The sequence below is a fragment of the Lissotriton vulgaris genome, chromosome 2_1 (assembly GCF_964263255.1).
Source record: "Lissotriton vulgaris chromosome 2_1, aLisVul1.2, whole genome shotgun sequence".
NCBI classification, from domain to species: domain Eukaryota; kingdom Metazoa; phylum Chordata; class Amphibia; order Caudata; family Salamandridae; genus Lissotriton; species Lissotriton vulgaris.
In genome coordinates, this window is record NC_141687.1 from 1545187011 (window position 1) to 1545211019 (window position 24009).

A 24009-nucleotide genomic window follows, 5' to 3' on the forward strand; every position below is an offset into this window, starting at 1 on the left:
TTTGAGGCAAAAAGGGAGAGACATATTGGTCCCCTTAAGAAAAGGGTATTGTGGAGGTAAGGGGGTGTAGTTAAGGAGAGTGTTGAGAAAGTGGCATTGTTCCAAAGCAACAGCTACAGTATGCCTGGGAAGGCAGCTGGGGTTTGGCACACTATTTGTAGCGATACAAAAGGAGATGATGGACGGAGTGTTTGAGCAAATCAAACACTCACCCCCAGTCAATTGACCTGGGTTTAATCCATCACCATTCTTTAGCTCACTCAGACACCCCAGTTCAGACATGGCCATATGCAAATCAGTCTGACCCTGTGCCTCATGGGAACAGTCTAACCTGAACTGCCAAGCCATGTCTTCCCTGGACCGGAAACAAGCATCCTGTGACCGGTTTTGGATTCATAATCCTCATCAGCCAGGCTATCTTGAATCCAGTGGCCAAGTGAGCAAGGGACTCACGTCTGAGCATTTGTTGCTCCACCCTCCAGTCAGGAAGTTGAAGGTGCAATCCGTGTTGCATCACCATCAACTCACTGTTATTTGTAGTTCTCTTAACAAGTGGAGTAGGTTATAACAGAGAAACACCTTTCTACAGAAACCACTTCAGAGAACAACTGGAACAAAAATAACTATAAAAAAAAACACTGCATGAAAATGTTTTTCCAAAGAAAAATAATTTTAAATTGCTACAAGTAAACCAATCAAAACGTATTACCTTTGTGGTTAGAAAAGAAATATTAACTGAAATATTAACTGTAGGGTTTAAGGCAGATACTAAGGGATTGGTAGATGTTGGTAGAATGGATAATGTTTAGATTACGCGTTAGGATAAGTGACATTTTACAGTAAAATTTACAGTAAAGACTGTCGGATTAGGATAGAGGTAGCAGTTACTTTTAGAATTCAGTTTAGAGCTGGTTAAAGGTAATGGATGGCATAGTTCATTTTACAGTCAGTGTTGGGGATGGGGTACGGGTTAAATTAGAAGAGGATGTATTACTTACATTTTCACTAGAAAGGAATTTGTTGTAGCACTTTTGTTTTAGAAGTTCCTTCAATGTCAATTAAAAATGTGCTCTTGTCTAATTATTTCTCTTTGAAAAGAATTTTGATGTATGGGAATTCACATTATACCACAAATCCCTCAATGATGAGCTAGCTAGAATTATTTATAACCATTTAATCAGAATTTAAAACACTGAAGGTTGTGCTTGCCTTAAAAGAGATAGAAAGGGTAACGACTCTGATAAACACAGAGGTGTAGCTGCTAACTTAGCCAGTTGAACCTAGGCTCACTCAACCCATTGCTCTTTTCTTCAACTGTGTCAATATCTGCAGTCATTTGTATCTCATCTGCTGTACTGTGCTTGACAACAGTGTCTCCTATTGACTTGCTATAAATTGCCTGGTGCTTTCGTTGCAGATAGCATAGCAGAAAATTAAATTGCTTACTTGAGCTGCGTATTCGACTGCACAAGTCCATGGATCAATGCCTGCTGTCTCTCAGTATCTTCTATTAAAGATTTAAATGCAGACCTAATCTGCATCGAAGATTGCTTGTCCAAGACTGCTACATCTGCAGGTAAAAAAAGGAATTTAAGCAAGTTCCTGAAAATGTTAACACTGCAACAAAAATGCACGTCTGAAAATGCGAAGCAGAATAAAAAGGATATGAAGGTCTATTGGTTTTATTTCAGCTGCAAGTGAATACAAAAAATAGGCATATATATTCAAAGCACATGAATCTAGTAAACAATATTAAAATTGTATTTAATAAAATGTAAATAAAAAATGTATTGTTAGTCATAATATCAGATTCAAAGCTACTAAAACAATAAGACCAACGAAGATAACTATTGCATTAACCATCACAAGAGGTAATTTTCTTTCATCTGTTGAAGAAAAACATGATCCTAGTTGTAACAAAATCAAATGATCAAATACGTACTTCCAAAATAGGTTCCTGAGGTCTAACCTTTGAGTATATATATTTTTTTGTAACCAATTTTATTAATTTTGAAGGAAGTAAAGAAAAATACAAGCCAACAATACTGCATGTCAGGCATTGGGGCAACATATGAAGTCCATCACTGAGTACAAGTATGTTTGGGGTGATCTCTTTCCCTACGGTAGAACAGTGGAACACCACGAAGGCGAAGCTGGTCATTAGTCCAGCACGCCCAGCCATTTGCCCCATGATTTTCCGGTGTTTGGCCAAGCAACCCCTGGCCTCAAACAACGGCTGCTCCTGCGCAGCACACCAATCCACCCCCGAGGGCCATTTAGCCAAAGGGGTGGGGTTTCTCCATGCAGCTGCTAAGTCACGCTTGGCCACCACCAGCTCCGTGCCCAGGAATGCCTTGTCCGCCCTGGACCCATCCAACCAGTCAGTAACGCCTAGAAGGATGTACAAGAGGTTGTGTGGCACCTCCCATCCCAATACTTTTGCAAGTTCCGCCTCCAAGGCGGTCCAGTAGGGGGCAATATGGGAGCATGACCAAACCATGTGTAAGAAATCCGCTGGATCCGAGCCACACCTTGGACAAGCCGGCGTGGGGATCAGGCCCGCTCTGTGGAGGCGACTGGGACGAGGTAGGAGGCGTGCAGGTAGTAGAGCTGGACCAAGCGGAGCCTGGCCGAAGTAGTGATAGTTTGGGTGCCATTATCGCATCTCTCCAATCCTCGTCCTCCAGCGGGCACAGCCATGTCTCCCACCTGAGCCTCACATGCCCGAGAGATGCAGGACCATTATTAGTTAGGGAGCCTAAAGGGGGCTGTGTTCTGGTAGATAAGTGCCAGGCTTGATGTGTAGGTCTGGGGCGTGGCGGACCTGCAAATAGCTGTAGAATTGAGAGGGATGAAGAGCGTACTTGGATTGCAAGTCAGAAAAGGTGCGAATATGATTGCCAGTCCATATGTCCCCCAATTGTGAGATACCTATAAGTGCCAGCATCGAAAGTCCGCTAATGCCCCACCTCTCGCAGTGTCTTTTGCAGGGAAGCGCGCCAGGCCGAGAAAACAGCACGGGTCACCGTAGGGAGATCCCTAGGAATAGGGGAACCATGTTGCATGGCTTGGACGCGGGAGAGGCCCAGATCGTTGAGTTTGAGTCTATAGGCCGAGATGGACAAACCCCCGTTGAACCAATCATGGACCACTAGAAGGCGGGTCGCCAATAGTACAGGTAGAGATTCATGAGTCCCTTGCAGCCATCATAGGGAGGGATTTGACACTGGCGCAGGGCCATTGGGGGGCGTCGACCATGCCATAGGAATTTTGTGACAAGACTATCCAGGCCTCAAAACCAGGAGCAGGGAACAGGATGCGGAATATTCTAGAGAATGGGGAGAAACAGAGGGAGAATCATCATTTTAAATAGGGCTATTCGCCCCAGTGGATTTAGAGATAAGAGCCCCCATTTCAACAGGTCCGGCTTGATTTTAGTGACTAAAGGGGAGCAGAGCAACCCATATCCCCAGGTATTTGAATGTCTGCCGGCAGATAATAATAGTGGACTGCCAATCAAAACAGTCTCTGGACAAGTGCAGGGGGACCAGTGTGGACTTGGCTGGATTCAGCCGCAGACAAGAGGTTTGTTCGAAAGCGTGCAAGAGTTGCAGGCAACGAGGGCCAGAATTGACTGGGTCAGAGAGAAACAACAGGACATCGTCCGCATAGTGATATCCTGTCCTCGTTGGAGACCCCCCCCCGCGCCAACCCCGAGTGTTGGCACAAATCAAGTTGGCCAGGGGCTCCATGGCCAGGGAAAAAAGAAGGGGCGAGAGGGGACACCCCTTCCGTGTCCCTCTGCCTAAAGGAAAGGTATCGGAGAGTACCCCCATTGACTTGTACCCGTGTGGCCGGTTTGGAGTATAGCACCTGTGCGATATGACAGAACTTGGGGCCCAGAACCCTCAGGACATCCCCAAGGTAGCCCCATTCGACCGAGTCAATGGCTTTCTAGAAGTTGACTAAGAGAAGTGCCAAGTATGGGGTGAGGATATGCCGGTTAGCCAAAGCCACTTGGAGGTGCCGAAGGTAGTGCTGGGTGCCTCGCGCTGGCATAAACTGGGTGGACCAATGGCTCATGGTAGGGTTTTAGGCGCTGGGTGAGTATTGTGGCAAAAATGTTGACCTCCGTGTTAATCAGGGAGATGGGGCAATAGTCCGTAGAGAGATAGCTTCTTTGTACGGTGCGGCCAAGTAAGGAGTGAGAACGTCTCTGTAGGCGGAATAATATTCCTGTGGGTAACCGTCTGGGCCTTGAGTCTTGCCAGCTGTGACCAACGAAATAGCTCCCTGTATGCCTTCATGAGAGATCGGACCCTCCAGCCCATCGGACTTGACTGCTGATAGTGCGGGAAGGTGGAGACATTCTCGGCCGATTAAGTCAGCCAGGGAGGATTCAGGACTACGGGAGGTGTAGAGTTGGGAGTAGTAGTCTGCGAAGGTGTGGGCTATGGCTCAAGGAGTGCGGTGGATGTGACCAGTTGAGCCACGGATCTCGGAAATGATCCGAGATGCAAAATGTACACTTTTAGGCAGCATGCATTGCAGTAGCTTTTTTTTTTAAATATAAACATTATATATATATATATATATATATATATATATATATATATATATATATATATATATATATATATATATATTATATTATATATTTACAATTTTGTGATTTACCTAGAACCACAAGTTTTTTGGTTAACTGATGAATTTGAGGAAGAACAATGGTCTCTAGGGTCCAAGATCAGCAACTTAGCCACTGGGCCATGTCGTCGTCTCTGGAACCCATGTCGAATGAAAGCATTTGTGGGTATGAAGTTAAATAACAAGAGTCCTCATGGAGCCAATCGCAATATTCCACCCTTTTTTTGGTCACCTCAAAAAATATCAAATACAATTACAATTTCAATCTTTATTTCGGTCAGTTAGACCATCAAAGATATACAAGTAGACACAATCATTTAGAACATTGGTTATAAAAGAACCTGAAAATATGAAAAATAGTCCGTCAGCAATAATTTAAAAGAAGATTAATAAAATATAATAAGCTAAGAAAAAATTGTTATGGACCCAGCTCCGCTTTCAAAAAGCGGGTGCGGATAAACCACATGGCTGTGAGGTATTTCGCCAGTGCAAAAACAGTTGGAGGTGAAACATCGGTTTTCAAAATTCTGAACATGGGGGAGAACTGTCTACAACAAAAGTTTCTAATAAGGGGAACAAGCCAGAATTTTCTGATGACTTGATAGGCCTTACAAAATAGAACCTCGTGTAAATCACTTTCCACTTCAAGGGCACGTGCCTGGGCATTGCTTTGTGGTTGGTGGCGTTGTCCAGGAGCTGGTGAAAGACCTAAGGGGCAATGTGCCATATCTCCACTGGAGAAACAGCTTCCTGGTCAGCACAGGAATCATCTCATCCAGAACCTTCTCCAGACAGTATGAGTCTTTACTTTGGATAAATAAGGACGTCAGTGAACCCTCACGCTTGCTGTCTACGGCAATAGTGAGTTTTAGGTCATAATACGGCTTCGACAGAGCTTTGTGCGGTATCCTGGCGGATGCGTTAGCTGGATCAGTCCAAAGTTCTGAGCATCCTAGACTCTCACATGATTATTTTATATATTTTAGCCAGGGGATCTGCATAGATTTTGGTTGAGTTAAAAGCTCCTGAAGCTCAGACCTGCACTGGATAAGTTCCTCGCTACTCCATAACTTTCGCCAGAATGTTAAAGGTTTAAGTTCCAGTTCCTCTGTAATTGGTTTAAGTCCTAGATCTAGCCTCAAGGGGAGCAGCGTCGTGCTTGATGGAAGTGCAACCAGTTGCCTGATGAATTTGTTTTCGGTTGTCATCAAGTTTAGGGCTGAAGTATGTCCCCAGAGTTCGACCCCATAGGTCACTGCACCCCGGGCCTGGGCTTTGTAGATCTGGATGACTGGGCCCAGTGGGCGATGTGTTGATTTGGTCATCATCCTTGATATGCCTCCCGCGATATGCACCAATTTCAAATTAGCCTTAGTCTGATGTGCCCCCCATGTCATGTTCTCGTTTAGGGTTACACCTAGATAGTCAAATGTGGAAACCCTCTCTAGGCGTGATAGGCCAAGCAGTGGATTTGGACGCGTCCTCGGAGTGGGATTTAGGATCATACATTTAGTTTTTTGTGCATTGATCTCTAAGCCCCTCTCCGTACAGAAAACCAAGAAAGAGTCAAGGATTTGCTGGATCCCCATTGGGCTTTTGGACAGCAGCAGGGTGTCATCCGCAAACATGATTGCGGGCACCCTGCTGCCATCCAATTTCGGGGGCGTCGGTATGTTCAATCCCATTCAGGTGGGCGATTACCCCGTTGACAAAGAGGCAGAACAGGGTCGGTGCAAGCACACAGCCCTGTCTCACCCCTCTGTCAACAGGGAATCTGTTTGTCAATTCGCCGTTTCTTCCACACCTGACGCGTGCAAAGTTGTTCCGATGGAGTCTCTGTAGGATTTCAAGAATATCAGGTGGGACTCCCATCTCAGCAAGCACACTCCACAGTTTCATTCTGGGCACCAAATCGAAGGCGGCGCCCAAGTCCACGAAAACCGTGTACAAGCTGCCCCCCTGGAGTAGCGCCGTCCTCCAATAGATGAGATTTAGGCGGAAAATCTGATCTACTGTGGACACCCCCTTTCTAAATCCTGCCTGCTAAGGGTGTTAGTTTCTTCCAGCCAGGCCTGAAGGCGATCCAGCACAATCCTACCAAAAAGCTTCTGGGACACGTCTATTAAGCTAATGGGCCTGTAGTTGGCTGGGAGCAGAGGCGAGCACTTCTTGAATATAGGAACCACCTCTGCCCCCAGCCAAGTACTAGGAATCTCCATGCCCAGCAGGACAGCATTGAATATTGTAACAAGATAGGGAGCCCGAATGTCAGGCTCCTGTTTAAACAGGTCACCTGGGAGGCCATCCAATCCTGGGGCTTTGCCAGATGCCAGTCCCACAATGGCTGCCCGCACCTCCTTTAGTGTAAACAAGTCGCTCCTACAGTGGATGGGCGCACTTGGGAGTATATTACAATTATGCCCTACATCCGAAGTGTAGAGCGACTGGAAGTGCGCCTGCCATACCCCTGGTGCAATATTTGGTTCAATTGCTGATGGTAAGTTCCCTGAACCCCCATTGACAATTCGCCAAAACCTGCGATAATCCCTGGTGTCTAAGGAACTAGAGAGTTCCTCCCACTGACCCTCCTCCCATTTTATCTTGGCCTGGGCGACCAGTTTCTTATATGCCCGTCTAGTAGCCTGTATCTCGCCTCTGCCTTTGCCCTCCTTAATACTTAAAAGGAGCTCTCCCTTTGCCTTGCGGCATGCAGCATTGTACCATGAGGACTTACAATGTGGTCCCCCCCTATTGTGATGGACTTTGGTAAAGAGGTCATCTGTCATGGTACTAATAAGATCCTCATGGGCCAGATATATTACTTTACGGGTGTCCTCATTACTTATTTCGTCAGTTAAGACGCCCACTTTTTCCAAGATTGGAATAATTCCAGCATAAAGCTTTGGAAGCTTCTCTCGGCTAGCAATACGTTTTTCCCACCTAATTCTGCTTCTATTATTTTCAAGGAGAAGCTTGGGTTTGGTCACAGCCATACTTTGCTCGCTGGCTCCCATACTAGGGTGGACAAAATCTAGTTCAAGAGCATTGTGGTCGCGGTCGGTTCTTTCTGCCACCCTAAAGTCAATAATATGCGACCATTCGGAAAGTTGTACAAGGACATAGTCAAAGCGGGACTCCCTTCCCACTCTGTTGTAGGTGTGCCTGCTCGGTATGTCAGATTTAATACGCCCGTTGCAGGCTCTAATTCCGTGGTTAAGAGTCAGAGCAGTAATCTGTATGGCTAGAGGTGTCCAAGCTCTGGGAGGAGGTGCCGCTACAGGGGAACCGCCCACCTAAGAGGCCTACTAGGGGCTCAAAATGTGAATTCAAGTCCCCGCCAACCAAGAATGGGGTGCCCCTCGGAATTTCGCTGAGGTAAGCCCATAATTCCTCAATGGTGGGTGACTCACGTGTGATGTTGACCGGCCTTGAATAGACATTTATCAACGCAAGTCTGGCTGAGTTGGGCCATACCAACAAAACCCCTAGTATGTCCTCAGATGCCAGTGGGAGACGTACTGCCTGACAGCCCAAATGGGTCGCCACCCACGTTGTGAGTCCACCAGAGGGACGGCCCCTTCACACCCACTTTGCTGGAATGGAAAATGCCAGGTAACCCCGTCGGGAGTATTCTTCCCTCGCCCAGGTCTCCTGGAACATACATATGTCCCCAGTATCCACATAAGAGGACCATTCCTGTAGATCTAGCTTATTACCCAGGCCAGCCACATTCCATGAAATTAGCTTCAATAATGGTGGTTTTGAAGTCGGGACCAGTTTAGGGGACATTACGTTGTTACTTGAGTTGGCCACAGATGTAACCATGGGAGACCGATCACCACTTGGGACCGAGTATCCCTAGGTACCATGATCTCTAAGTTTATAGGGCGGAGTCTACATTGGTTCGAATTTTCTCAACAGACTGGCCCAAATCTAACTTTGGGGCAGATGTGTGTCCAGTAAGAGTCGAGTCTGCCTCCGCACCCTCCCTGAGATACAAGCTATCCCCGGTGACATTCTGCCTGGACTGTCAATCTATCATATCCAAATAGCTGTACCTATTAGACAGGAGGGGATATGTATGGTGCTGTAATCTGGGGTGGCGAGAATCAGCTCTCTCTCTTCTCCTCCAACCGCCTCCCCCTCTATGACAGATTTCCCATCCCTCTTCTTCGGTGTTTAGAGGGTAATGCACCTGTGGGTGGTGACTTGGATAGTAGATTTCTCCTTCCCACCTGCCTCAGGGGGACTCCCCCATCTCTCTTCCTCCAAGGTATACGGCAGCCGGGGGTAGAAAAAGGTTAGAGGTAGGGGCTGAATGTCGGTTCCCTGATCCTCATATTGCCAGCCACAAATATGAGAAACGGTCATGGGGTCTCTGAAGCTGACCAGGACGCAATCTCCTTTGATTGTTTTTCTAGTGGTGCCCACCCATGGGACCCTTCTCACCATAAGGACATCACTAGTTATACCCTGCGGTAAAGGTCTATATTTGAATAGCCAGTCAAACGCCTTGTTCTTGAGAGAGGCAGTGGATTCAATCAGCGTTGTTTTTAGCTCTGGCACCCCCGCTAAGATTATGGGTTACTGGCTGGCCTCTGGCGGCAAGTGCACTACTCTTGGCCTTTTTTTATTCACTATAGCCTCATCAAACGGTGTAGGTGCTTTTTGGGGTAAGCTAGAGGCAGGAATGTTGGTGTTAGGCTGATTAGAGGTGGTTTTGGGAGGGGGGACATGTGGGTGGTTGGGAGTTGCTATGTTAGTACTAGACTGTGTGATCTTATTTGGGGGGGGGGGGGCAATTGCTTTATCCTGGGGTGCTAAAGGACCTGTGCTTTTCCCCGTCTTGCTATTGACCGGGGCACCGCTCTTAGTATTAGTCTTGGTCACTGTCCCTGGTCTGCCACCCTTGTCCTCTATTTTGCTGTCAGTTTTGGGATTAGCGGATAATAGGGCTGTGAATTTCTCAATATTCACTAGCCTGGCTTCCATTTTAATAAGCCGTGCTTCTAGGGGGCACAATAAGGTTCTCAAAAGTGATCCTATGTCGGCCAAAGTAATATCTTCGCCCGAGGTGTCATGGGGATTAATAGTGATATGTTCTAAAGACACAGCAGTCTGAGTCTCTGGTAAGATTGCCTCAGCTCCCTCGGTAGGCGTAGGCCCCACTATGCTTGATCCAAGACTGTTTGTCTTCGGGTTAGGATCTTTCTTTGATGTTTTTGTCTTCCTCCCACCACTTTTCTGTGCCCTATTTTTCACTTTGGGTACTGCTCCTTCCCTTAACCCCTGCAGTGTAACTCTGTCATTTAAATCGACCATGACTAAGTCATGTTCGGGGTTTGAAATTTCGGCTGACTGGAGTTGGACTAGTGGGAGGTTTAACAAACTCATATCATCAAAGTCACTTACTTCCTTTAAACTAGTGTGGGAGCTAGAGATGGACAAGTCTAAATCCGTATTGTGCTCTCTAATCCTAATTGCCCCATTGGTAGTGCCAGTTGGCTCAGTGCAATTTGGTCTGTTTGTTGGGGTCTTGGCTTGTGCAAGAGGGCCCATAGAAGACCTCCTCACCCAGTCAATTTCTTGCGAAATGTGCCTTTCAAGTATTGTAATTTCGTCAATCAATAGTGACCCCGCTTTAACGAAATAATTGTCCAAAGTACCTTTGGTAGCTCCAGTAACCGCCTGTGTGCTTTTACTCCTTGTTTCCATTGTGGACATCCTTGGACACGAAAAGAAGCAATGAATTCCAGAGAAGAGACGGTTGTAAGAGAGGTGGCCCGGTCCAGTCTCTTCCGACCTCAAACGGCCCGCCCTTTGCCCGGGCTTCGCTCCGCACTTCGTCCCGCGTGCACGGGTATTGGAGTGATTAAGTACGTGGGCTATGTGGGTGTGTCTTCCGGGGAGAGCGGGCCAGGTGTCAGTAATTGGCCTCGCAGGGACTCCTGGACACTGGAGTCCCTGCCGTCATGCTCGCAGCCCCGTTGAGCCTCCGCAGCCCCAGTGATGATTCCTGTGAAGCGGGACCCGCGCAGCGGGTCCGGCGAACAGTTGATGCAGCAAAAATGATCTGGTGCAGGTCAGTGGCAAAGGGTCCTTCACTCCGCTAGATTCACCCTGAAAAGTTTAGAGTCCCACCAGTTGGAAGGAGGAGGGCTAGTTTTCTGCTGTCCGGTGCGCTGTGGGCGAGTCTTCCGGGGAGAGCGGGCCAGGTGTCAGTAATTGGCCTCGCAGGGACTCCTGGTCACGGGAGTCCCTGCCGTCACGCTTGCAGCCCCGTTGAGCCTCCGAAGCCCCAGTGATGATTCCTGTGAAGCGGGACCCGCGCAGCGGGTCCGGCGAACAGTTGATGCAGCAAAAATGATCTGGTGCAGGTCAGTGGCAAAGGGTCCTTCACTCCGCTAGATTCACCCTGAAAAGTTTAAAGTTCAAATAAACAAAAGGTGATGGAAGGAATCCCTGCAAATATCCTAGCCACTGGGTTTACTTGTGTTCACTTTTGGAACTGCATTCAATTGCTGCCTGTATAATGAGCTACTGTGGTATGGATGCTGTGTGGTGGCGAGCAAGAGAGAGGAGGACCCTGCAGCACGAGATTACCATATATTTTGATTTCACCAGGACGATGCAAGAGGCTGGGTGAAAGTTCATGGAGAGCGGTCGACCTCGAAGCTCGGGAACTGTGTTCGAGTCTCGGCAGAGATGGTCAACATCCTGTGATTCTGGGCAAAACACTTAATTTCCCCATACCTACCAAAATGAATGTGTCCGTCTGTAACACAACAGGTGTTCTTGTAAAGCACCCAATATCTTTGGGTCAAGTTCGCGCTATACAAAACTCATCCCCCTCACCCCAAAAAAAGCTTCTGTGCTCAAAAGACATAAGATACAGTACCCAGCCAAGACTCCATGTTAAGTATGGTGGAAAGCCGAGGGTCTTGATGGACTAAACAAGCCATACCGAAATTTGAAATAAGTGTCAGGGATGAGAGGCAAGATGACTGGACAGAACTCCCAAAAACAGATGTATTGAGAGAGTAATATGAATCAAGTGACGTGGAATGATACCTCAGGACTCCAGCACAAGGTCTGGAGACTGGACAGTATGCTACACCTATGGTGGCCTGGTAAAAAGGATGAACATGCATATTATTGAGCTCAGTCTCAGACTTCACATGCTGGGGAAAACAGTTTGAACACACCTAGGTACAACTTCCTCAGGGCCAGAGCAATTTCAGTTAGTTAATTAGGCACTGTTCACTGATCAATCAATCAATCAATCATTTGTAGAGCACACTACTCACCCATGAGGGTGTCAAGGCCCTAGGAGGGAGTGCTCGAACAACCAGGTCTTGAGAAGTCTTCTGAAGGACAGCAGGTACTGGGTCTGTCGTAGGTGGATGGGGAGGGTGTTCCATGTCTTGGTGGCGAGGCGGGAGAATGATCTGCAGCCGGTGGTCGTTTCGGTGGATGCATGGAACGGTGGGGAGAGCGAAGCTGGCGGCTCGGGTGTGGAAGGCAAGTTGTTTGTTGCGGTATGCTGGTCCAGCGTTGTGGAGTGCTTTGTGAGCGTGGGTGAGGAGCTTGAAGGTGATCCTCTTGTTGACGGGGAGCCAGTGCCGGTCTCTCAGGTGGGCAGTGATGCGGCTGTGGATGTCGAGGATGAGGCGTGCGGAGGTGTTCTGGATGCGTTGAACTCTTTTCTGGAGTTTGGCCGTGGTTCCCGCGTAGAGGGAGTTGCCGAAGTCCAACCTACTGCTGACGAGGGCCTGTGTGACCGTCCTTCCGGTTCTGATGGGGATCCATCTGTAGATATTGCGAAGCATGCAGAGGGTGTTGAAGAAGGAGGAGGAGGAGGAGATGGCGTTGACTTGCTGTGTCATTGATAATGATGAGTCCAGGATGAACCCCAGGTTGCGTGCGTAGTGGATGGGTGTCGGTGCAGCTCCCAGCGCGGCCGGCCACCAGCAGTCATCCCAGGCAGATGGGGTGGGGCAGAGGGGACGTTAAAAAGGGTCAGGCTGAGTATTGATCCTTGGGGTACGCTGCAGGTGATCATGGTGGCTTCGGAATGGAATGGGGGGAGGCGGACTGTGCGTAGGGTGTGGTAGCAGACAGTTTTGAAGGTAGCCAAGATGTCCAAGAGGATGAGGGCCACGGTTTTGCAGTTGCCCAGCAGGGTCCTGATGTCGTTGATGGCAGCGATGAGGGCGGTTTCGGTGCAGGGGTTGCTGCGGAATCTGGACTGGGACGAGTCTAGGGTGTCGTTCTCCTCGAGGAAGTGGGTTAGTTGCCTGTTGACAATCTTCTCAAATACTTTCGCCGGGAACGGGAGCAGGGAGATGGGCCGGAAGTTCTTGAGGTCCTTTGGGTCTGTCTTGGGTTTCTTGAGTAGGGCGTTGATCTCGGCATGTTTTCAGCTCTCCGGGAAGGTGGCGATCTCGAAGGAGCTGTTGAGGACCTTCCGTAGATGGGGTGCGATGATGGAGCTTGCTTTGTTGAAGATGTGGAGGGGGCAGGGGTCGGATGGCGAACCGGAGCAGATGGTGTTCATGATTTTGATGGGTCGTCGTCGTTGACGTGGTTCCAGGAGAGCAGGAGGCCTGTGTGGCTGGGGGGTGGTGAGTTTGAGGTGTCGCCGGCTGTCGGGGGGTCTGGGTGTTTAAGCTGTTGCGGATGTCTGTGATCATGTGGTCAAAGAAGATGGCTAGCGAGTCGCATAGGTCTTGCGATGGCGGGATGTCGGAGCTGCAGCTGGGGTTGGCGAGTTCCTTCATGATGTTGAAGAACTCTTTGCTGTTGTGTGCGTTGTTCTTGATTCGTTCCATTTGTCGGTTCGTATGAGTTGGTGGTGCTTGCGGCTGGCGTTCTTGAGGGCAACGTGGTTGTCTGGTGTCTGTTCGTGGCGCCACTTCTTCTCGAGTCTTCGGCAGGTCTGCTTGGTTGCCAGGAGGTCAGTGGTGAACCAGTTGGCCCTTCTGTCGGTGCATCTGTTTGAGGGTTTCTTGATCGGGCAAGAGTGTTGGCGGGGTTGTCGATCCATTGCTTGAGGTTGCGGGCGGCTGTGTCGGTGGGATCGGTTGGTGGGTCTCGGGCGAGGGTGGTGATTAGCTGGTCTTCGGTGACCTTGTTCCAGCTGCGGTGAGGGATCCATTGAGGGTGGTTGTGCGTGGTGTGTTTCTCAAAGAAGAAGTGGATGCAGCGGTGGTCAGTCCAGTGGAGTTCGGTGGTGTCTGAAGGTTATGTGGTTGGTGGTGGAAAAGATGGGGGTCGAGCGCGTGTCCGGCGGAGTGGGTGGGTGTTGTGACAGGCTGTTTGAGTCCGAGGTGGTCTAGGAGGGTGGTTGAGATGCTGTTGTTGGCGTTCTCAAGGTGGAAGTTCAGGTCTCCAAGGAGGATGTAGTCTGTGGAGGTCAGGGTGTGGCTGAACTGTGGCCGGGGTCTGTAGATGAGGGTTCCTCGGAGTGTTGTGTTGGGATTGATGTGGATTTGGAAGTGCCAGTGTTCGGCGGTGCTGAGGGGATCTTCGATGCTGGTCGAGATTCTGAGGGTATTCCTGTGGACGATGGGGATTCCTCCTCCATGTCTGTTGGTGTGGTCCCTGCGGGTGAACTTGTAGTCCTCCGGGATGGCTATGGCAATATCGGGCGCCGATGAGGGGTTCATCCAGGTGTCGGTCAGGAAGACAACGTCCAGGTATGATGAGTCGAGTAGGTCCCAGAGTTCGACGGCGAGCGTGTGGACGGAGAGGGTGTTATGTAGTATGCTTCTGAGAAGGTTGCAACCTGCCCTGGTGGGGTGGGGGGGAAGGGAGGGGGGCAGGACGTGCAGGTGTTCGGTGGCTGGTGAAGCTGCAGCTCCAGCAGGAGAAGGGTCAGTGAGTGAGCTTCAGGGTGGCCTGGAAGCAGGTGGATGATCGGCCGGCATTGAGTTCGTGGAGGATGTTGGCGTTGGGCGTCGTGGTTCTCGCAGGGGTCTGGCGCTGGGCATGCATTAGGCGCGCCTGCTGCACGTGGACACCATTAAGAAGGGGAAGAGGGGAGGTGGGAGGGAGGAGCAGCTGTGAGACGGGTGCAGGGAGCGAATGGGCGAGCGAGGGGGGCGAGGCCGCAGGGGACACAGCAGCGGGAAGAGGCAGAAGTGCCAAACCAATAGAGATAGGAGCAATAATCAAATAAAAGCAAAAGCAAAAGCAAATAAAGGCAATAAAAGTGAATTACAGTGAAGTAAAACGTGGAAAAAACAGCAGAAAAGTAGATGGGCAGAAAACAGAAGCAGAGGCCTGGCGCGAACTGGCGGGAGCAGGAAACACGGGCGCAGTCAGGTGGAGCTGTGCGGCGTGGGGAGCGACCTGCCTGTAAACTGTGAACTGATAAGCGGGATTAGTAGGGTGAGCGTGGTACTCGAACTTGAGGATCGCAATGAAGGGAGAATTGAGTGAGGATCTCGGATGGCATTGGAGTCTGAAGCCCATTATGCACTTGATGTTGGCAATGGTCACCTTTTAGTGGCAGCTCAACATGTTGTTCCACTCATCAGCACATGGCCATTAAAACAGGCACCAAGATCACTGAGACCCCATCAAAGTGACACCAAATAATGTGACAAGACCATCTGCATACATGCCCAAAAACTTGAATTACCTCCTCGTAAGACTTCCTCACCACATGAGTCACAAAGAGAGCTTTAGCTCCATACCAGAACCCTCCAAAGCAAAGTTAGCATCCCCTGCCTCCCATCCCTTCCCAACATGACCGACCCTCGTCATCAGTGACCCCCTATAAGAGGAGAGTCGGACCCTTCCACTACCTGTTTTTTTTCGTTCTGCGCTAGACTCTCCAAGTGCGCTTGAAGTAAATCGAGGTCCTCCTCTAGCAGGATCCGCTACCCCTGGGTGGAGGCCCTGCCTTAGCGGGCCTGCATACACAGGGGTCTTCCCCTTTCCTTCCCTCACTCCCCCTGATTAGGGGTTTGGATAGGCTCTGCTGTAGCGAGCCATGGGTTAATGGGGGGCGAGCCGCTCGTTCAATCAGGGCTGGTATTAATCTTCCTGGCCCTTGCGGCTTAGGAGGCGTTTCCTGTGGGGCATCGAGGCTGGAGCCAGATCGAGGAGTTTTCTCCCTTCCGGTCTCGGCTCCTTGCCTTTCTCACATAGTAAACCGCAAAGGATTTCCCGAGGGTGGCTGATGTCCCCGGCACGCTACAGTTTCCGATAACGGAAGTAACATTCTCTGCTCACCTGCCCTTCATCGCTGGAGTCTCAGCAGCGCAGCACCACTAGCTGGAACACTCACCTCCTCTCCCTGCGTGGACTTCGCTTCATCAGCAGGTCAGGGGGTGGCGAGAGCTGCCCTTCTTCAAGGAAGCAACTGGAGGGCTTTTGCCAAGGCCCATCTCCCAGGCCTATCTGGCCTCCTGGGGGGCGGGCCTCGCTCGGCCGGCTTCCCGTGTCCCAGGGTTGCCTGGATACGTGGTAACCGTGACTTTTTTGTCTATTCACCTCACGGTTACGACAGAGTGCATTATTCAAGGTGGGGTTATCTATGCCTCGACTATGTGGTGATTTAATTTGCCTGAGTTACTGATCTCCAGGCATTTCGGTGTTTCTGGTTCTCCTGTTTTGTCAGCATCGACCAAGGGGCAGATCCCCCCCTGTGGTGTCAGGGTCCAGCTCCCAGCCACCCTCCGAGTCCCTATCTATGCAGTCTATTCAAGCTATGATTTAGGCTGCGGTGGCTGCAGCCTTTGAGGAGCGCGAGGGGGAGCAGGGCCCCTCTTTTCCTAAGAAACAAAGACTGGATCACCTCTCCTGGCACTGAAGGGGAAGGTGATGAGGAGGACCTCAGGGGTTGTTATGTGCAGGGCCAGGAATTGCGTGATGTCCTGCAGCACACCAAGGATAACATGGCTTTCCCGGTTCCCCCGATAGATGAACTGTCTGATGATTGCTTCATGCAGTATCAGCGCAAGAAGCCCGACTCCCTTCCTCTGCATTCTTCTGTGAAGAAAGTACTTGATAATGAATGGCAGGAGATAGATAAAAAGGCGTCTCCATGTTATCTGTCCAAACGCTACGCCATCCAGGACTTCGCAAAGGATTTCCCTTACTCCGTGAAGGTTGACTCTCTCATAGCGGGACTGGCTTTTCAGGGTTCCATCATTACAGACTATGCATCCCCTTCGGACCCGGTTGACCAAAGGGTTGAAGCAAGATCAGCCTTATCCGGTAGAAAGCAAGCCTCTGTCAGTAACACATTATGGAGCGACCAGTATATGAGGCCCACAGTTGCTGACAACATCATTGTAAGATAGCGAATAGCTGGAACAGCTACTGGGAAGATAATAAATCGTGGTGTAAAAAGCTGCATTATGGCAAAATATTAGAGGTGCACAGGATGTGCTATTGCTTGATAATGGATAAGTTTAGAACTAACAAAAACTATTGATTGATAATGGATATGTTTAGAACTAAAAAAAATGCAAAGAAAGTGCTTTATAAATAAATATTATATATACACATTTTGACCAGCAATTTTAATCCATTGATCTGCTCAATTGTCATTCAAATTTTGCTTCCACCCACCAGAGCATACAGCATGGGGCAATGCGTCTGCCCGCTTCAGCCATGGGTTCTCTTGCACTGTGAGTGACAACATTTTGCCTCATCACATATGTGCACATGCAAAAAAAGAAGTACACTTCAGTGCCAGGGCTGTTGGGCCAATACATTGCAAATGTTTTTTCTTGCCATGATTTATTTATTTATTTTTTTCTCCATCTTGGCCCAGCACGAACCATATTTTCCTGTGATGTGCATTAAACCTAAAAGGATTTCTAACCTAGTTCTAAGTACACCTGCCTAAATGGAAGCAGTGGTTCTGTTCTATTATAATTATATGAAGTGGTTAATTTATTTTAAATGTAATTTTTTATTGCAGATAAATGGCGACAGGCTTAGTCTGTGCTGTATTCTCTTTACATTCATCTTTTTTGTGGCATATGCCTGAAATAAATTAAATGCAACACATTTAAATATTACACCTGCTTGCCAATGCTTGCTATAATTTGTTTACACATTCCCAGCGCAAGCTCCACAGTATTCCGTTTGATAGCCCAACTGCACTATTAAATCAATCGTAGATGGTGTGAATGACATTCATTTACAGACATCAAATAGTGCTCTCTTTGGCGCACATCAGAGCATTAAAAGCAAGAACATGGTTTAAACATGAATGATATTTTGGCATTTAAAATGCGGAAGCATTTTTGCATAGCACATGTAAATCTCAAGTAGCGATATCTCCTGTACTGTATTTACTTGTATGTAGACATCTGGTTCATAAAGTGAAGTCGCTGGCTGTGCAACCTGGAGATCTGGGTTCCAATCCTACTTCCCCAAATTTCTGACGGTGAACAGTTTATTTTATCACTCTCTGCCTGAGTTACAGTTAAAGGCAAACATTTAATATATATATATATGTTTTCTTATAACCAGTCTTTGTTTAACATTCCATTTATGGGCCAATTTTGTTTGCTTTATCTGCCTTATCCTTCTCAAAATTTCAGTATGAATTTTATTACACATATTGTAGTTTATCCCTTTTCTTTATTACCACAAGCACAATGATTTTTTCTTAGTTGGGTACTGAATTCACATTATTTTCCTATTGGAATTTTGGAACATAGACATTAAGACCAATGCTTTATTCTGTTTCCTTGGTTTTTGTATGAACAGTGATTTATACAAGGGTGGTTGCAACTTGTTGCCTTATTTAAGTTTACACAAATGAAGATATTCAAACAACTTTGCTCCATTGCTTTGAGCACAATTTTGGTGCATTCATGCAGCCAATTGAACTATTGTAATAGACCACAATATAAACAAGATCATTGTGTTCATATGTCGAAACATCAGGTTTTATGAATTGGAAAACCTAGATGATTTTAAAGCATTTATAAGTATTTATATTTATTTATATGCTATATTTGCACAGATTAGGTGGCGTTAATTGCACATATGCATTTGCACTTTTTCTACGCGCATTGCACTTTTCAGTGACATATGGACAGTGGTTACACTATATTGTCTTTTTGCAATCGTATATACAAGCGCATTTATGCGGGTATCATGCGCCACCCCAAATGGGCGTTATCAATATTTGTTTGATATTGAATTCTAAAAATAACGACAAATTTTACAATTTTATAAAAATGTTAATGTCAGTGTAAACTTTGGCAACAAAATGTAAATAATGCATCAATACCTCCTTTTATTCACCTGTATATATACATATATCAAATGATGGTTTGGAAAACAGACTAGCTATGTCTAATATATGTAGTATGTTCTCAGTTTTAATGCTTCTAATCACATGGTGTTGCAAAAAGAAAAAAATGGTAATTGTAATTTGTGCAATGGACCCTTTAAAAGGGATGTTCTTTTACTTGCCTGACGATCTGTGACCAAGGGCGGACGCCCGAAACGCGTCAGATTTGATGAACTTGCCTTTCCATTAAATATTGCCAAATGAAGATTGGGACTCGCGTGGTTTTTCTGCTCAGCTGCCTTGCCGGTGGTTTGTGATGAAAAATTGCTTTTGTTTTATATATATATATATATATATATATATATAAGCACAAATTGCCAGGCATAGCTCGGACTTTTTCGAGCGGGTCCTTCCACGTGTGACTGGCTGACACGTAAAAATGATTTTCAATAGGTAACTCCTCTTCAAGAAACCCAGAAGGACACAGCGGGGAATACTGGGAAGATCGCTTTATTTGCTGATTAAAAGCGGCATAATGCATTTCGACGTGAGTCTTCATCAGATGCCTTCACATTTGAAAACAAGGCAGCACCTACGTTTAAAACTTTCATGGCTCCTCCCATAGTAATGGAGTACAGCTGGCCCCAATTGTACGCATAGTTTCTGTTGCGTGGTCCCTTGTCACGGACTACCAATCCCAGAAAACATCAGGTAAAAACTGTTATTCTGTGGAGCCTGTTGCGTGTTCGCGCTGTTCATGCCCTTTTCAAGGTAAGGTGTCTTGCCAAATAATGTTCATTTTCAAAGAGACGGTCTCCCCTGTGTCCCCTGACACTCTGCCTCAAAGTGTTTATACCTGCAGGGTCGTGGAACAACAGATCAGTGCCCGTGCTCCCCCGTCAAATTCGGGTTGCTCCTTTGCAAATAACCTTCTGCTGGGATATTCTAAGAGGCAGTCCGAGGTTTCAAAACCAACATTGGAAAGCACAAATTGCCAGGCATACCTCGGACTTTTTCGAGCGGGTCCTTCCACGTGTGACTGGCTGACACGTAAAAATTATTTTCAATAGGTAACTCCTCTTCAAGAAACCCAGAAGGACACAGCGGGGAATACTGGGAAGATCGCTTTATTTGCTGATTAAAAGCGGCATAATGCATTTCGACGCGAACACGCAACAGGCTCCACAGAATAACAGTTTTTACCTGATGTTTTCTGGGATTGGTAGTCCGTGACAAGGGACCACGCAACAGAAACTATGCGTACAATTGGGGCCAGCTGTACTCCATTACTATGGGAGGAGCCATGAAAGTTTTAAACGTAGGTGCTGCCTTGTTTTCAAATGTGAAGGCATCTGATGAAGACTCACGTCGAAATGCATTATGCCGCTTTTAATCAGCAAATAAAGCGATCTTCCCAGTATTCCCCGCTGTATCCTTCTGGGTTTCTTGAAGAGGAGTTACCTATTGAAAATATATATATATATATATATATATATATTCACTGAAAAAACCATAGGTTATAGACCATATATAGTTAGGAATTCGCATTTACAAAACCTTATTTTACTCACACAAAACCATTGAAATTCCATATATAGTTAGTTGCACTAACTATATATCGCGCACCCGCAATCCACTGCTGATGATGTCACATATTACATCATTCATGACATGATCAGTGACATCACTGATGACATCACTGATGACATCTCAAATGACATCACTGATGACATCTCAAATGACATCACTGATGACATCTCATTTGACATTACTGATCACATCACTGATGATATCATTCATGTGATAATACGATGAACCTCTTCAGACTCTAATATAACCTTAGATACAGTCAGTGTAAACAGACACTCACAGACTGTCACTCATCCATGGAGTTACTCACACACCTAGTCAGTCATGCAAAGAATCAATCACACCTCCATCTCCTCAACTATACAGTTATACAAACTTTACTTATTCAAACATATACTAACACATATTTACTCTCTTATACAATCCCTGATACAAGTTCACAATGATCCATACAGCCACTCACACATTCACTGGCTCTTATGCACAGTTATTTATATATGTCAACTCTCACATGTACTGTGTTTTACATATGTACTTACTTTGACATGTAGCACTGAGATATCCATTCACTCACCAATACACTCATGCACACAGACAACCGCCCATACAGCTGTTTCCACATGCACTTTTGAAACCATACATCTAGTCAATCAACTGCTCACACATCTATGCACAGAGTCATACACCTCCTAGCCACCCACACACACAGTCTCCCATACAAATACTTGGGCAACCAATCAATAACCCATATAGTTACTCATATAGCTACTTATCAACACATGCAACAGTTTACAGAACAACAGACATAATGATGCACAAATTAAGACAGTTTAGTCACTAACCCATGCACTCAGTGAGACACATTTAATCACTCACTCATACAGTCAGTCATGCACCTACTAAATCCTTCATCCAGACACTTATACATCCACTCATTCTTCAATATGCAAGACATATTTTAACTTTACAGAAACATACAGTCACTGGATGTTGTCATCAGTGATGTCATCTGTGATGTCATTTGAGATGTCATCAGTGATGTCACTGACCATGTCATGAATGATGTAATATGTGACATCATCAGCAGTGGATTGCGGGTGCGCGATATATAGTTAGTGCAACTAACTATATATGGAATTTCAATGATTTTGTGTGAGTAAAATAAGGTTTTGTAAATGCGAATTCCTAACTATATATGGTCTATAACCTATGGTTTTTTTCAGTGAATTTTCAAGGTTTTGTAAATGCTAATTCCTAACTATATATGGTCTATAACCTATGGTTTTTTCAGTGAATTTTCAAGGTTTTGTAAATGCTAATTCCTAACTATATATGGTCTATAGCCTATGGTTTTTTCAGTGAATATATATATATATATACATACATATATAAACATATATCATCTGTATATCTATATAAATACAAACATAAATGCATGCATACATAAACTTATATGCATACAGATGCATGTTATTTACATGAAAGTTGAAAAAACACTAATAAAAGCAAAGCTAAAAAGCCACCTCATTACAAACAGAATGGCTTTAACTTAAACGAGGGCGAGATCTATTGCATTTTCAATGCTTGTTTACTTTGGTTCCATCAAGAAGGCATTCAGATGTGTCACACATTTGCCATAAATTCTGAATGTTAGCACTCTAGTTGCACATTAGATCACTGTAGTAAAGCTACTGCTCACCAGGGACGTCTGCTGCTGGTATTCAAAGTGCATGTTTCAGTCTGCATGTCAGAATTTTTTTAATGAAATTGAAGAGGATTTGAGAAGTCACTCAAAATGATCCCTAATTTTTCTTTCTGAAGCACTAATCATACTTTCTATGGCAACATTAACCCCCTCATGTTGTTCCTTTTTAAATTGAGTGTTTTCAGACTTACCACTTCATTCCAATCAAGATGGCTTCTGGTGTGCCATACTTTTGTCATAAGTAAGACTGTTAGCGCTCTAGTTGTTCTTTAGAACACTCTGGGACATTCTGTCATTGGGCTATACTTGGGGTACATCTGGGTGATATTTGGGCTACATTTAGGCTCTTTTGTCTCTGGTGGCCATCTTGGGAGACTGTATGTCAGAATTTTTTAATGAAATTGAAGAGGGTTTGAGAAGTCACTCAAAATGTGCCCTAATTTTTCTTTCTGCAGCACTAATCATAATTCATATGGCAAAATATACCCCCTCATTTTGTTCCTTTTTAAATTAAATGTTTTAAGAGTTACAACTTTATTCCAATCAAGATGGCTTCAGGTGTGCCATACCTTTGTAATAAGTAGGACTGTTAGCGCTCTAGTTGTTCTTTAGAACACTCTGGGACATTCTGTCATTGGGCTATACTTGGGCTACATCTGGGTGATATTTGGGCTACATTTGGGCTCTTTTGTCTCTGGTGGCCATTTTGGGAGACTGCATGTCAGAATTTTTTAATGAAATAGAAGAGGATTTGAAAAGTCACTCAAAATGTGCCCTAATTTTTCTTTCTGCAGCACTAATAATACCTTCTATTGCATAATATACCCCCTCATTTTGTTCCTTTTTAAATTAAATGTTTTAAGAGTTACCACTTTATTCCCATCACGATGGCTCCAGGTGTGCTATACCTTTGTAATAAGTAGGACTGTTAGCGCTCTAGTTGTTCTTTAGAACACTCTGGGACATTCTGTCATTGGGCTATACTTGGGCTACATCTGGGTGATATTTGGGCTACATTTGGGCTCTTTTGTCTCTGGTGGCCATTTTGGGAGACTGCATGTCAGAATGTTTTAATGAAATAGAAAAGGATTCGAGAAGTCACTCAAAATGTGCCCTAATTTTTCATTCTGCAGCACTAATCATACTTTCTATGGCAAAATATACCCCCTCATGTTGTTTCTTTTTAAATTAAATGTTTTAAGAGTTACCACTTTATTCCAATCAAGATGGCTTCAGGTGTGCCATACCTTTGTAATAAGTAGGACTGTTAGCGCTCTAGTTGTTCTTTAGAACACTCTGGGACATTCTGTCATTGGGCTATACTTGGGCTACATCTGGGTGATATTTGGGCTACATTTGGGCTCTTTTGTCTCTGGTGGCCATTTTGGGAGACTGCATGTCAGAATGTTTTAATGAAATAGAAAAGGATTTGAGAAGTCACTCAAAATGTGCCCTAATTTTTCATTCTGCAGCACTAATCATACTTTCTATGGCAAAATATACCCCCTCATGTTGTTTCTTTTTAAATTAAATGTTTTAAGAGTTACCACTTTATTCCATTCAAGATGGCTTCAGGTGTGCCATACCTTTGTAATAAGTAGGACTGTTAGCGCTCTAGTTGTTCTTTAGAACACTCTAGGAGGCTGCAGTAGAACACAAATGAATCAACTGACAGTCTCTGTCCTTGTTGGATGTACATGTTTTACTGAGAATGTCAGACTTCATTTTCACATGACTGAGAAAGATAATGTGAATTTACAGAAAATATGCTTTGAGTTTAGCTTATAGATCCCCTTCCAAA

General features: G+C 45.9%; 1 protein-coding gene across 1 annotated transcript in view; it reads right to left on the reverse strand.

Moving 5' to 3' along the window:
- Nucleotides 1–24009, reverse strand: part of CEP70 (centrosomal protein 70) — a 541458-nt gene that overhangs the window by 435000 nt on the left and 82449 nt on the right. Inside the window, exon 5 of the mRNA XM_086957416.1 lies at nt 1447–1570. Coding sequence (XP_086813542.1) covers nt 1447–1570 — 124 coding nt within the window. The remainder of the gene's footprint in view (nt 1–1446; nt 1571–24009) is intronic.